The sequence below is a fragment of the Amphiprion ocellaris genome, chromosome 3 (genome assembly GCF_022539595.1).
Source record: "Amphiprion ocellaris isolate individual 3 ecotype Okinawa chromosome 3, ASM2253959v1, whole genome shotgun sequence".
NCBI classification, from domain to species: domain Eukaryota; kingdom Metazoa; phylum Chordata; class Actinopteri; family Pomacentridae; genus Amphiprion; species Amphiprion ocellaris.
Window position 1 is genome coordinate 28,354,304 of NC_072768.1, and position 14,797 is coordinate 28,369,100.

General features: G+C 41.0%; 1 protein-coding gene and 1 long non-coding RNA gene across 3 annotated transcripts in view; both read left to right on the forward strand.

Annotated features, from left to right (window-relative positions):
• Positions 1-14,797, forward strand: part of tesmin (testis expressed metallothionein like protein) — a 56,224-nt gene that overhangs the window by 4,445 nt on the left and 36,982 nt on the right. For both annotated transcript variants that reach the window (XM_023267422.3, XM_055007385.1), the window contains exon 6: positions 14,662-14,779. In XM_023267422.3, the coding sequence (XP_023123190.2) occupies positions 14,662-14,779 (118 nt within the window). The remainder of the gene's footprint in view (positions 1-14,661; positions 14,780-14,797) is intronic.
• On the forward strand, positions 119-5,078 carry LOC129348067 (uncharacterized). Its single transcript, XR_008600482.1, has 2 exons — positions 119-3,278; positions 3,948-5,078. It is a non-coding gene; the product is annotated as an uncharacterized LOC129348067 (long non-coding RNA).

A 14,797-nucleotide genomic window follows, 5' to 3' on the forward strand; every position in this document is an offset into this window, starting at 1 on the left:
TTTAGGCTACATGAAAGTAAATACAACCATATACATTCAATAATAAGAAAAATAAGACCTAGGAAGTACACACATGGACAAAATTGTTGGTACCCCTCGGTTAATGAAAGAAAAACCCACAATGGTCACAGAAATAATTTGAATCTGACAAAAGTAATAAATAAAAATTCTATGAAAATTAACCAATGAAAATCAGACATTGCTTTCGAACCGTGGTTCAACAGAATTATTTTAAAGAATAAACTCATGAAACAGGCCTAGACAAAAATGATGGTACCCTTAACTTAATATTTTGTTGCACAACCTTTTGAGACAATCACTGCAATCAAACGATTTCTGTAGCTGTCAATGAGACTTCTGCACCTCTCAGCAGGTATTCTGGTCCACTCCTCATGAGCAGACTCCTCCAGTTGTCTCAGGTTTGAAGGGTGCCTTCTCCAGATGACATGTTTTAGCTCCTTCCACAGATGTTCAGTAGTATTTAGATCAGGGATCATAGAAGGTCACTTCAGAATAGTCCAATGTTTTCCTCTTAGCCATTCTTGGCTGTTTTTAGCTGTGTGTGTTTTGGGTCATTATTCTGTTGCAAGACCCATGACCTGCGACTGAGACCAAGCTTTCTGACACTGGGCAGCACATTTCTCTCTAGAATACCTTGATAGTCATGAGATTTCATTGTACCCTGCACAGATTCAAGACACCCTGTGCCAGATGCAGCAAAGCAGCCCCAGAACATAACAGAGCCTCCTCCATGTTTCACAGTAGGGACAGTGTTCTTTTCTTGATATGATTCATTTTTGCATCTGTGAACATAGAGCTGATGTGCCTTGCCAAAAAGTTCCAGTTTTGTCTCGTCTGTCCATAGGACATTCTCCCAGAAGCTTTGTGGCTTGTCAGCATGAAGTTTGGCAAATTCCAGTCTGGCTTTTTTATGATTTGTTTTCAACAATAGTGTCCTCCTTGGTCGTCTTCCATGGAGTCCACTTTGGCTCAAACAACGACGGATGGTGCAATCTGACACTGATGTACCTTGACCTTGGAGTTCACCGTTAATGTCTTGAGAGATTGTTCTGGGCTCTTTTGTTACCAATCGTATTATCCGTCTCTTCCGTCTGTCATCAATTTTCCTCCTGCAGCCACGTCCAGGGAGGTTGGCTACAGTCCCATGGATCTTAAATTTCTGAATAATATGTGCAACTGTAGTCACAGGAACATCAAGTTGCTTGGAGATGGTCTTACAGCCTTTACCTTTAACATGTTTGTCTATGATTTTCTTTCTAATCTTCTGAGACAACTCTCTCCTTCGCTTCCTCTGGTCCATGTTTAGTGTGGTATACACACCATGTCACCAAACAGCACAGTGACTACTTGTAACCCTATAAATAGGTCGACTGACTGATTACAAGTTTATAGACACCTGTGATACTAATTAGAACAAACACCCTGATTGAACATGTCCCTATGGTCACATTATTTTCAGTCTTTTCTAGGGGTACCATCATTTTTGTCCAGGCCTGTTTTGTGAGTTTATTTTTTTAAATGGTTCTGTTGAACCACAGTTCAAAAGCGATGTCTGATTTTCATTGGTTAATTTTCATAGAATTTTTATTTATTATTACTTTTGTCAGATTGAAATTATTTCTGTGACCACTGTGGTTTTTTTTTTTTTAATTAACCGAGGGGTACCAACAATTTTGTCCACGTGTGTATATATGCTTAGAGTGAAAAGTCTCTCTGTGCCTTTATGGCTGTGGTCTGTGAAAGAGAGAAGGAGGGTGTTGGTGTCTTGTGTGCGTGCTTCTTCACAAACACTTCAGATTTGATTTGTTCTTTTCCATACTGGTCCTTATCAACCTGGTATCAGAGACTGAGTCCAGATCGTTGGTCCAGTGATGCTGCATTTTCTTAGTGTTCTGATTTAAACTGTTCAATTCATTCGTGCATAGCAAGTTATGTGTGTTAGGTAGGGTGATCAGAAGGTCAGTGAGAAGAAAACAAATCCTCTTCTCCAGAGATGTGGTTTTCCTCACAGTTGACAGTTTATGACCCTTATCAGATTCTGGTGGAGGGAGGAGGCATCCTGTTGTCTCCAAAGCTGCATTTCCTTTAGGACTTACTTGGTGTGACACGGCTCGACTCGACTTGGTTTGTGAGGTTTTCCATCAGGACTAGTACCTGGTACCAGGCACTATTTTTAGTACCTACTAGGCTGAGGTTCCAAGCGAAATGAAGCGAGCCAATAATGTGACGTCTGCAGGCCACTGATTGGACGGGGAATGACGACACACGAGAGCGACTCCTGCACGGAAACCAAACCCGGCCTTTTTAAAACAACTGGCAACAGTGACGGTACGCGGTAAACTCTGCTCTTTAGCCACTCATTTTTATTGTTAGAGGTCGAATATGGAAAGCAAACCGGTACCATGGTCTAACCACGAGGTCCAGACATTTCTGTCTGTGGTGGTGGACGAGAGCATTCAGAGGGAGCTAGATGGTGCCACTCGGAATCAGAAGGTGTATCAGGAGGTCTCCGAGCGAATGGCCGCCCTTGGATACAATAGGTTGATGAAGCAGTGTCGGGAGAAATTAAAAAAGCTGAAAAGCGACTATCGGTCCATCAAGGACCCAACGGCCGTAGTGGGTCAAACCGCCGGTGTTGGAAGTAGTTTGAGCAAATGGATGCCATTTACGGACACCGACCGGCGAGCAACAGGAGGGAGGGTGGCCTAGACTCCATCACTGCATTATTGGAGACTGTCAAGAACGGTGAGTGTTTTGTGACTTAAAGAAACTTTTACATTATTTATCCCATTGTTGATAAGCTCACTTGAAACAAAAAATATATTTAGAAACTAACGTCGTTGTTTCCTGTAGCAGACAATAAGCTAGCTAGTTAGCCATTCAGCTAGCTAGTTAGCCATCAGCGCTAACTCCTTGCTCAGCTTGTATTTTGAGTTTGCTGTGTCCTACATTTAGTTCTCAGGAGCGAATACATCAGTCAGCATGTCAACATTGTAAGCCAGTGGTCTTACTGGTTTATTTTTTCACATGTTAAGATTTCGTGCTTTTCGTGTACTTAAGGTGAGTGTTTCTTTCTGTTCAAAAATCCCTCTCCACGTGTGGGGTCTACTCCGCCTCCGCGGAGCCCCCAAGCTCCCCTCCCTCCTCTCCGGCACCAGCAGCGGCTTCCCCGGCACTAGCAGCGGCCTCTCCAGCACCACCTTGGACACCGACACCATCTACATCAACCTCCAGCACACAGCAACGTCCTGTCACTGGTAAGAAACAGTAAGCAGAGGCCATAGTTGATTTTCGCATTGTCATTATTGCAGGTGTAAATGCCTGCAAACGTGATCAGAACAGCGAGACCAATGACCAAAATTCAGGCATGTGTAAATGCGAACTGTGCAGCATGCCAGCTCAAGAATCAGCATCAGAAAGCCTTTATTGCCAAGCGAGTACACACAAGGAACTTCACTTGTCTAGAGAGCAGTGCCTAGCAACAACAGACAGTAAAAGAATAAATAAGCAAATCTAAATCTGTGAATTCCAAATGAAAAAATGCTACAAGTGTAATTATAAGAAGTACTGTGTACGCCTGATGAAAGCTACATGTAGCTACAGTGACACATAAATGGAACACATGCAGCTGCATTTTTTTCCATTGACTTTACTTTCTGGTGCAGTGTAGGATCTGAAACCATTATACAGTATACTTTAACCCATGACTGGATTAAAGTATACATAAGAAACCACAGCTGTTCTTAGCAACTACAAAATGTGCATACGACGAAATGTTAGTTGTGGTGGAGGAGGTAACAAGTGTTTTGTACTTTGGTTAAAGTAAAAAGTGCCCAAAATGTACTCAAGTAAATGTATCAAAGACATCATGACTGAAAATGGATGAATGGGTGGCTAAACATATCACTTTTCTGTCTTTGGTCTAGGCAAGAGGAAAAGGAGCCACAGCTTTGACCTTGCCAGGGTGTCTGCCCACATGCAGGCTGTGGATGAACGGCAACATACACAGAACCGAGCAGTGCAACGACCACAACCAGTTGCTCCTCAACAACCCACGCAAAGCACGGGAGCATGAAGTGGCGTTGCAGGAGCACGAAGCAGCGCTGCCGAGGGAGGAGATGGCCCAGACTGCTGTTTTTAACCAGGCATTCCTGGGTGTGTTGGGGAAGCTGGTGGACCAAATGGGCAGCCGACGAGTTTGAGCGAGCCATCTCCCACAGACTGTAATTGTACATAGTTTTTAAAAAAAAAAAAAAAAAAACAGTTTGCATTGTAAATAGTGTTGATTTTGACAACATTTTTGTGACCTATGTGATTGCATTGTAACTTTTCATTTTGTCTGTTAGACACTGGTGGGAAAAGAGTCAACAGTTTGAAAACAAAAAAATCTGTGTTCTACTACAGGGTTTCTGCAGGGCATTAATAAGCATTAATAGTCATTAAATTGATTTTGTGAAAATTAAGGCTTTAAATGCCATTAAAAATCATTAAAGTTGATTCTCAGTGGCATTAAAAATTCTGCAGTTTTCAAAAAAATAAATTTGATAATGATATATGTAATTATAGACTGCGATTTGTCAGATATGTGCATCTGCTTAGACATTGAAAAGCATTGAATTTGACTGGCTGATTTCTGCAGAGACCCTGAACTAGCATCTACATTCTCTAAAAATGTGTTAATGACATTTAACATGTTTTAACACAAACTACTTTGTGGTTCAAAATTCTATTGACTGAATTATACCAAAGCAATACTGATTTAGCAAACTGGATTATTCATTAGTGATGGGCAGGTGAAGCCTCATGAAACACTGAGGCTTTCCATACAATTGTGCTGAAAAAGATTCGAAGCTTTAAGGCTTTAGCCAGTGACATCTGGTGGACAACTGAAGCCATAGCAACTTCTCAAGAGAGCGACGAAAGCACTGACTTTCAATTCCATGTCAGCAGTAAAAGTTCAGAAAAGACTGTGGTCATTCATGTGCTTTGTTCATTTATACTAAACAATGATTATATCATCAATACACATTAAAATAAATGATGCTTGTTAGACAGAAGTACAAGTGAGTTCTTTGTTTAAAGGATTAAAACATTAGGTTTAAAAAAAAAAAAAAACAACTAAGAAACAACCAAAAACTAATATGCAGACACACTCACCCAAACTCTAAAACACATTCCAGATGAAACTAAAGAATAAATCCAACTGACAGAATATGAAGTGCTAAATGTTGGTTCAGGTTCATTTGGAGCTTTATTTTAAAATATTTTTTTTGGCCATGGTAGTGGAGACAGGAAAGGAGGGAGAAGAGTGGGGGGAAGACATGCAGCAAAGGGCCTGTGGTGAATCGAACTCAAGCCGCTGTGCCTGGGACAAGCCGCTTAACCCGTTGAGCTATCCAGGCACCTGGAAGTTTAAGCTTTTTTAGAAAACTGGACTAAACGTCTGTAACGAGATAAGAGATTCTTCCTGCTTTCCAACTGATCACATAATATTCATTTGGATACATTTTTAGCTTACTGTCGGGATTTTTCAGTGCAGAGTCACTGGTTTGCTGGACATGATTGTCATCGTGTCTGGAGTGTCTCAGCATGGATGATGTGTTGTTGCTGCTAGAAAAAACTCTTGTGTGCAGAGTAAACACCGCACCTACAAATAACAGTAATTTTGAGACCCATTTAAAAATGAAAAATACAGTTCAGAAATTACAACATAAAATGGGCATGAGAAGCATTCTACCTTATTTGGTGGCATAAGATCAAAATGATCCCAAACCATTGAATGCTGTTTACTGCTTGTACATGCCATGAAAATCACCAAAATACACCAGATTCACTCTCCAAATCTCTATCTCCTCACAACCCAACATCTTTGAAGAGTAATGATGCATCTTATATAGCCTGCATAGCGCCAAACCACTGAAAACTGTCAAACCTGTGTCAAGCTGTCATTGGCTCGGGACGCATTGAAACTTTCTGAGCCTATGAAATGGTCAAAACATTTTGAAGCGATGAAGCGCTAAGTGAAGCAGCAATGACATCCGAAGCTTTGAATGTCATCGGTCACGTGACAGTGGGGTTTTGATACACGCTCCGACACAGTGTGTCAAATCGCTCTGCTTCAGGAAGAGTGACACAAGCTCCAAAGCCTTGGTATCATTTGCCCATCACTATTATTCATAAAACAGTTTTAATGTTTTTGCCTTTAATTTCTCATTTAATCTTGCAAACCTTCACACATAAAACAATAGCGTAAAAACATTTGCAAATGTGCAAAAGTTTATTCTCAGAATTCAACAAAACAATAGCAGTCCAGGGACTGGAAAAGCATAAGTATAGCAGTAATTTTATCTGTTGCATGATAAGTACTGCATCAGTGCATCCCGTACATGTCTGCCCCCCGTCCTCTACACCGTGTGCTACTGCAGGCTCATGTGCAGCTGCTGCTGCTTCAGGTACGTCCCATAAAGTCTCAGAAGTCTCCCCATGGTCTTCACACAGATTATGCAGAGCACAGCAAGTCAGCACCATCGACTTCACCAGCTGGGTGTCACAGTCATTCCTTTTCAAAACGCAACGCCACTGTCCCTTCAGCTTGCCAAAAGCATTTTCAACCACCACCCGTGCTCGACTAAATTTTTGTTTGAACAAATGCTGTTCTGCTGTTAGTCGTCCAGTGTCAGGAATGGCTTCAAGAGCCAGTCTTGCAATGGATAAGCCGAGTCTCCGAGGATGTAACAGCCAGCAGTCACCGCACTGATGTTCCTGATATGAGGTGGGAAGAGGTTTCCCCGGCTGGATAACTCCCACAGTGTAGACAGTCTCAGAACCCTAGCATCATGCAAGCTGCCTGGCAGTCCAGTAAACGCATTCCAGAACTTTCCCTTTTCATCAACAACACCTTGAAGGATTATGGAATGCCAGCCTTTGTGGTTGAAATAGTCAGTGTGGTAGTTTTGTGGTGCTATGATGGGTATGTGAGAGCCATCGATAGCACTCACACAATGTGGGAGCCCCCACCTATTCTCAATATGGACAGCCATTTCTCTGAACCTCTCTTCATCAGGGAACCGGATTTGTTCTGGCACCAGCAACATTTCTGCCGCAGCACAAAATTTCTGCACACACCTGCACACAGTTGTGATGCTGACTCCAAAGAGATGGCCAGTACTTCTGTACTCTGAGCCAGTGGCAAGCTTCCACAGTGCAATAGCCACTCTTCTTTAGGGGCACACAGTGTCAGAAAGTGGTGTCTTGTCGCTCCATAGCTGGACGCAGTTTGATGCACAGGAAGTCCAACGTTTCTTCAGACATCCTGAAGTTCTGCCCCCACTGCATGTTTGTGAAGCCAGGAACAATGAATTCCCACCACTGGGAGGCTCGGTTGAACACCCAGACCAACAGTTTGCGGCAATAATTTCGCGACGAGAGCCATCTGAAACACATACACAGCATACATGTTTTAATACCTAATAGCAGTAAATTGCATCTATTACAGGGTTGTACACAGGACTGATATACGATAACTGTAGCGAACTAGCATTAGCATTAGCTTACCCTCATACATCGTCGAGTTCGTATCCTCTCGTCCTTGGCATGATACTGCTGTATTGCCTCCCTAACTCTCCTGTGTGTCTCCTCAATCTTTTGCCTCGCCGCCCTTAGCTTTCTCCTCGCCGCCCTCAGCTTTCTCTGACTCTGTTCTCTCACTCTGAATGTGACAGAAAGCCACAGACCCAGCAGCAGGTATACCATCGCCTCAATGTCCTCCATTGTTCTGTTGTGTTTGCGTCGCACACAAATGATGTTAAGGGATAGTGGTAGGGTTAGGTACTCAATGTAATGGAAAAACACCTAAACCGAGACAAGTCGAGTCCAGTACAGTAGTGTCGAGCCATGTCGCGCCAAGTAGGTCCTAAAGGAAATGCAGCTCAAGAGGGTCGTTAGTGGTCCTTTATTAGTGAACATCCAATCTGCAAATGTTCCATTTGGATGTGAGTTTTAGGTTACCTGTATTCTGAAATGGTTTCTTACCAAATTTACAGCTTGAGGAAAGGGTCAGTGCCCTACACCTTTTAAACAGTGAAGTCTTGAAGTAACCTTAGACTGAACAGAATGTAAAGTTATTTTCAAGGTTTTTGTGGTACACTGACATTGTAGCATTGGTACTGTATTAAAAGAATGCATCACTTCACTTTTACTGGTCAATCTAAAAAAAAAAAAAAAAAATTAGGATAGTTTTAAGGATTAAAATTCTCATCAACTGTCCTGCAACAAGCAAGGCCAAAGTTATTGTTTTTGTTCTGTTGCAGTGACGCTCTTGTAGCATCACGTTGATGTTGATGTTTAATGTTTCCTGCAAGTGACATTGTAATTTGAACTTTCTTATGTGTGCTGTGTGGTATAATCAGTTACAATGCACCATGTTTTGTCATTTAATGGAATTTGTGTTTCAAGTCTTACTATGAAAATGTAGCTGAGTGGGCACATATAATGTAGCAATAATAATAATATATAACTATATTAAAACCCTCACAGCTGAAAGGTCCCCGGTTCGCATCCCAGTCTTTGCCTGGTATTTTTTCTGTGAAGTTTGCATGTTCTCCCAGTGCAGCATGGGTTTTCAGTCGATTCTCCGGCTTCCTCACACAGTCCAAAGACATGCTGAGGTTAATTGATAGTTCTAAATTGTCTGTAGGTGTGAATGTGAGTGTGCTTGTGTGTCATTATGTGTAGCCCTGTGATAGACTGGCGACCTGTCCAGGGTGTCCCCTGCCTTTGCCATAAGTCAGCTGGGATAGACTCCAGCTCCCCCGCGATCATAATGAGTGTTAAGTGGTGTATAGATAATGGATGGATATATTTAAAGCACCTTCCCTTTAATGTCCCTGCAGTCAGAACTGATGTTCAATCAGTTTTCCACCAGCATCGGAAAAACATCTATACACATTGTCCATTAACATATAGTCAGACGTAACAGCAGAGAAAATTAGGTCATTTTCAGTGGCTGGTCCAGTAAGCAATTGATGCCTGTAAAGACCAAATAAAAACACAATACATAATTGCATCCTTGGCAACTAGTGCCAGAGGTACACATTATATTTAATCAAGTGTTATTCTTAATTAATTCAATTTTCAATTCAATTCAATTCATCCATCCATCCATTATCTATACACCGCTTATTCCTCACTAGGGTCGCGGGGGGTGCTGGAGCCTATCCCAGCTGACTCGGGCGAAGGCAGGGGACACCCTAGACAGGTCACCAGTCTGTCGCAGGGCTACATATATAGACAAACAATCACTCACACATTCACACCTACGGGCAATTTAGAGTAATCAATTAACCTCAGCATATTTTTGGACTGTGGGAGGAAGCCGGAGTACCCGGAGAGAACCCACGCATGCACAGGGAGAACATGCAAACTCCATGCAGAAAGATCCCGGGAAAGCCGGGACGCGAACCAGGGATCTTCTCGCTGCAAGGCGAAAGTGCTAACCACTATGCCACTGTGCAGCCCTCCAATTCAATTCAATTCAATTTTATTTATATAGCGCCAATTACAGTCAAATTGTCTCGAGACGCTTTACAGAACCCATATGCCTGACCCCCAGAGCAAGCCAAAAGGCGACAGTGGCAAGGAAAACACCCTTTTAACAGGGAAAAAAAACCTCGAGCAGAACCCGGCTCTAATGTGGGGGGACCCATCTGCCTGCTGGCCTGGCGGGTTGAGAGGGACAGAAGAGGTAGAGAGGTAGAGATAGAGGGATGGAGGTAGAGGGGAAGAGGTAGAGGGGATAGAGATGGAGGGGTAGAGGTAGAGATAGAGGGATACAGATAGAGGGATAGAGGTAGAGGGGAAGAGGTAGAGGGGTAGAGATAGAGGTGTAGAGGTAGAGATAGAGAGGTGGGGGGGTGGGACACAAGGACCATAAAACACAGCCACACATCTGAAGCATCCAGCATCCAGCTCTGGGACCAGGGACACTCGGAGAAAGGACACAGAAAGAAACAGAGTGAATGTAATGCAATAATGGTATATATAGTAAATACATAGGTAGTTAGAGAAGGGCTCAGTGCATCAAGAGAGGTCCCCCAGCAGCCTAGGCCTATAGCAGCATAACTAGGGGCAAACTAAAGGAACGTCAAGAGGGGAAGTCAGTTTTGCAAATGAAAACACCAGCTCACCCCGTCAGGGTCCCCCAGTCAGCCCTAACTATAAGCTTTGTCAAAGAGGAAGGTTTTAAGCCTGGTCTTAAAAATAGAGAGGGTGTCCACCTCCCGAACCCAAACTGGGAGCTGGTTCCACAGGAGAGGCGCCTGATAACTGAAGGCTCTGCCTCCCATTCTACTTTTAGAGATTCTAGGAACAACAAGTAAGCCTGCAGTCTGAGAGCAAAGAGTTCTGCTAGGATAATATGGTACTATCAGGTCTTTAAGATATGATGGAGATTGGTTGTTAAAAGCTTTATATGTCAGAAGAAGGATTTTGAATTCTATTCTAGATTTAACAGGAAGCCAATGAAGAGAAACCAATAGAGGAGAAATGTGATCTCTCTTGCTAACTCCCGTCAATACTCTGGCTGCAGCATTTTGGATCAGCTGTAGATGTTTCAGAGAGCTATTGGGACAACCTGATAATAAGGAATTACAGTAGTCAAGCCTAGAAGTAACAAATGCATGGACTAGTTTTTCTGCGTCACTCTGAGACAGGATGTTCCTGATTTTCACAATATTTCTCAGGTGGAAAAAGGAAGTCCTACAGATTTGTTTTATGTGCGAGTTAAAGGACATGTCCTGGTCAAAGATAACACCGAGGTTCCTCACAGTAATACTGGAGGCCAATGTAATGCCATCCAGAGTAACTATATGCTTTGAAAGCAATTCTCTAAGATGTTTGGGGCCAAATACAATGACTTCAGTCTTGTCTGAATTTAGTAGTAGGAAATTATAGGTCATCCAGGTCTTTATGTCCTTAAGACAATCTTGCAGTCTAGCTAGCTGATTAGTTTCATTTGGCTTCATAGATAAATACAATTGAGTGTCGTCAGCATAACAATGGAAATTAATACAGTGCTTCCTAATAATATTGCCTAAGGGAAGCATATATAATGTGAACAGTATTGGTCCTAAGACAGAACCCTGAGGAACTCCATGATTAACCCTAGTATGCTCAGAAGAGTCATTGTTGACATGCACAAACTGGAACCTGTCTGATAAGTAGGATTTAAACCAGTCCAGTGCTGTCCCTTTAATGCCAATAGAATGTTCTAGTCGCTGTAATAAAAGTTTGTGGTCGATTGTATCGAATGCTGCACTAAGGTCCAGTAAAATAAGTATAGAGACCAGTCCATTATCTGACGCTATGAGAAGGTCATTAGTAACTTTCACCAGAGCTGTTTCTGTGCTATGATGCACTCTGAAGCCTGACTGAAACTCTTCAAACAAGCTATTCCTTTGTAAATGTTCACATAATTGATTTGCAACTGTTCTTTCCAGAATTTTGGAGAGAAATGGGAGGTTGGAAATTGGTCTATAGTTGGCTAAAACATCTGGATCTAGAGTGAGCTTTTTAAGTAAAGGTTTGATTACAGCAACCTTAAAAGCCTGTGGTACATAGCCTGTTACTAGAGAGAGATTAATCAGATCCAACATTGAGGAATTAATTAATGGTAAAGCCTCCTTGAACAGTCTAGTTGGGATAGGATCTAAAAGACATGTCGATGGTTTGGATGTAGAAACTATTGAAATTAGTTCAGAGAGATGTATGGGAGTGAAAAATTCTAAATATCCATCTGGTCTTACAGCCAGTTCTAAAGTATCTGTACTCGATGATACATCTGTGACATTTGCAGGAAGGGCCAGATTAATTTTTTCTCTAATCGTAATAATTTTATTTGTAAAGAAGCTCATGAAGTCGTTACTGCTCAAAGCTAAAGGAATACAAGGTTCAACAGAGCTCTGACTCTTTGTCAGCCTGGCTACAGTGCTGAAGAGAAACCTGGGGTTGTTCTTGTTTTCCTCTATTAAAGATGAATAATATGTTGTCCTGGCATTACGAAGAGCTTTTTTATAAATTACTAGACTATTTTTCCAAGCTACATAAACTTCCTCTAAATTAGTGGAGTACCACTTCCTTTCCAGCTTTCGGGACGCCTGCTTTAAAGTCCGCAGCTGGGAATTATACCAAGGAGCAGGTCCTCTCTGAGATAGAACTTTCTTTTTTACAGGTGCAACACTATCAAGTGTTGTACGCAGTGAGGCTGCAGCATTATTAACAATATAATCCACTTCTGTGGGGGTAAAATTATAATATTTCCCTTCCATTATATCAGTAAGTGGTGCTGGACTAAATAGAGAGGGTATTATTTCCTTAAATTTAGTCACCGAATTGTGAGACAGACATCTACTGTAATGATATTTCTTCTTAACTCCTATACAATCTATTGTTGTAAATTGAAATGTTATCATAAAATGGTCAGAAAGAAGAGGGTTCTGGGGAAATACTGTTAACTGTTTGATTTCTATACCATAAGTCAGAACGAGGTCAAGGGTATGATTAAAACTATGAGTTGGTTTATTTACATGTTGAGAAAACCCAATTGAGTCTAATATTGAATTAAAAGCAGTCGTAAGGCTGTCACTGTCCACGTCAGGATGAATGTTGAAGTCACCCACAATAATGACTTTATCTGAGCTGAGCACTAAATCAGATAAAAAGTCTGAGAATTGAGATAAAAACTCAGAGTAAGGAGCAGGAGGACGATATACAACAACAAATAAAACTGGTTTCTGAGCTTTTAAATCTGGATTAGAGAGACTGAGTGAGATTTTCAAATGAACTGTAACTAGGTTTAGGTCTCTGGTTCATTTTCAAGCTAGAGAGGTAAATTGCTGCCACTCCTCCTCCTCGGCCTGTGATTCGAGGAACATGACAGTTAGTATGACTAGTAGGAGTTGATTCATTTAGACTAACATATTCTTCCTGCTGCAACCAGGTTTCAGTCAAACAGAACAAATCAATCTGGTTATCAGTTATCAAATCATTTACTAACAGAGATTTAGATGAGAGAGATCTAATATTTAACAGACCACATTTAATTTTCCTGTTTCTTCGCTCAGTTGAAATAGTGGTATTAATTTTAATTAGATTTTTATGGTTACTATGTCTTTTGTTTATTTTTGAATTGCTTAATTTATTGAATTTTGGTGGTCGGGGGACAGACACAGTCTCAATAAAGCTAACTGAATTACTGGAGGGTGACAGCTGAGAGGAAACTGCAGAGAGGTGTGGAAGACTACAACTCCGCATCCTGGTCTGAACTCTGGGTTGTCATGCTTTAGGAGTTCTAATAAAATCAGCCATATTTCTAGATATGAGAGTTGCACCAGCCAAAGTGGGATGGATGCCGTCTCTCCTAATCAGACCAGGTTTTCCCCAGAAAGAGCTCCAATTGTCTATAAAGCCAACGTCGTTTGCAGTGCACCACGTAGACATCCAGCGGCGAAACGATGCCATACGGCTAAACATATCATCGCTGGTCAGATCAGGCAGGGGTCCAGAGAAAACTACGGAGTCCGATATGGTTTTACAGTTATATTTTGCTTGAAATTATTGCTTAATGTGGTTTAATATTTCTTTTCCATGTCATGTCTCTTCTATTTCAGGAGGATTAAAACCTTGACAACTTGATTCAAGTTGTTTTGAGAGTCAGGTTTTCCATTCAAACAATAAAAAAACCAACAAATTAAAAATAAAATGGTGCTATACAACTGTTAAATTGTATTATACTAGCTAAAATAGGCTTCACCTCAGAAAGGCTTTAAGTAGATCTAATACATTTTTTTAGGTGGTACTCTGTATGTTCGAACAGGAATTTAACTGTTACTATTACGGTAACAGAATATTTAGATATTATTGTTAAAATAGTAGTGCAAAGACAAGCAATGCCCAGTTGTGTGTATAAAGTAAAAATAGTATGGATTGAAAAAAAAAAACACAAGAAAAGGTGGTGCTGGTGGTAGGAAATAAAATATGACTTTCCCAATGCTGTACAGATGTCTCAACGTCATGGGTGGGAATATTCAGAGAGCTGTGCGGAATCTGTTATCTAAAGATTAATTGAGTAATACAAAAGATGACTTAAAAGCCATCATTAGAAAGAACAGCAAAACAGTAACGTTAACTATACACAATATAGGGTCATTTTCTAAGTAAACAAATAGGAATGGAGATGTTTTTTTTGTTGTGTTAAATTTGTCTTTATGAGACACCTGGTCCTTTTTCTCTTCATATTGGAATATTATTTATTATTATGGTAAAAGTGGGGCTACAGCAAATAGTAATGTTAATTTCTGATTATGTTCTCAAAATGGTTGAGTTAATCATTCATCTATAAAATATCAGGAAATAGTAATTTGAGGTAATTTTCTAATGTCTTGTGTCTAATGTCTAAAACCCAAAGATAGTCAGATTATCATAATTCATTGGTCAAAGAAAAACAGCAGATTACCACATTCAACACGTTTGGTGTTTCTGTTTTAAAATGGAACAGTTAACTGATTATCAAGATAGTTGCCATTCATTTCTTACTGAGTAATCAATAATTAACCACTTTTTAAAATCTTCTCTTTATTTGTGTAGGTGTTGTGTAATGTTAGTGGTGGTGGACAGGCAGCATTGGTTAATCCCTGTGAGCCAGGACCTGTGTTTCTTGCTGTGGAATCTGCATACAGAGATGAGGGACTAACGCAAGGGAAAGGTTAGGACAAGTTTACAT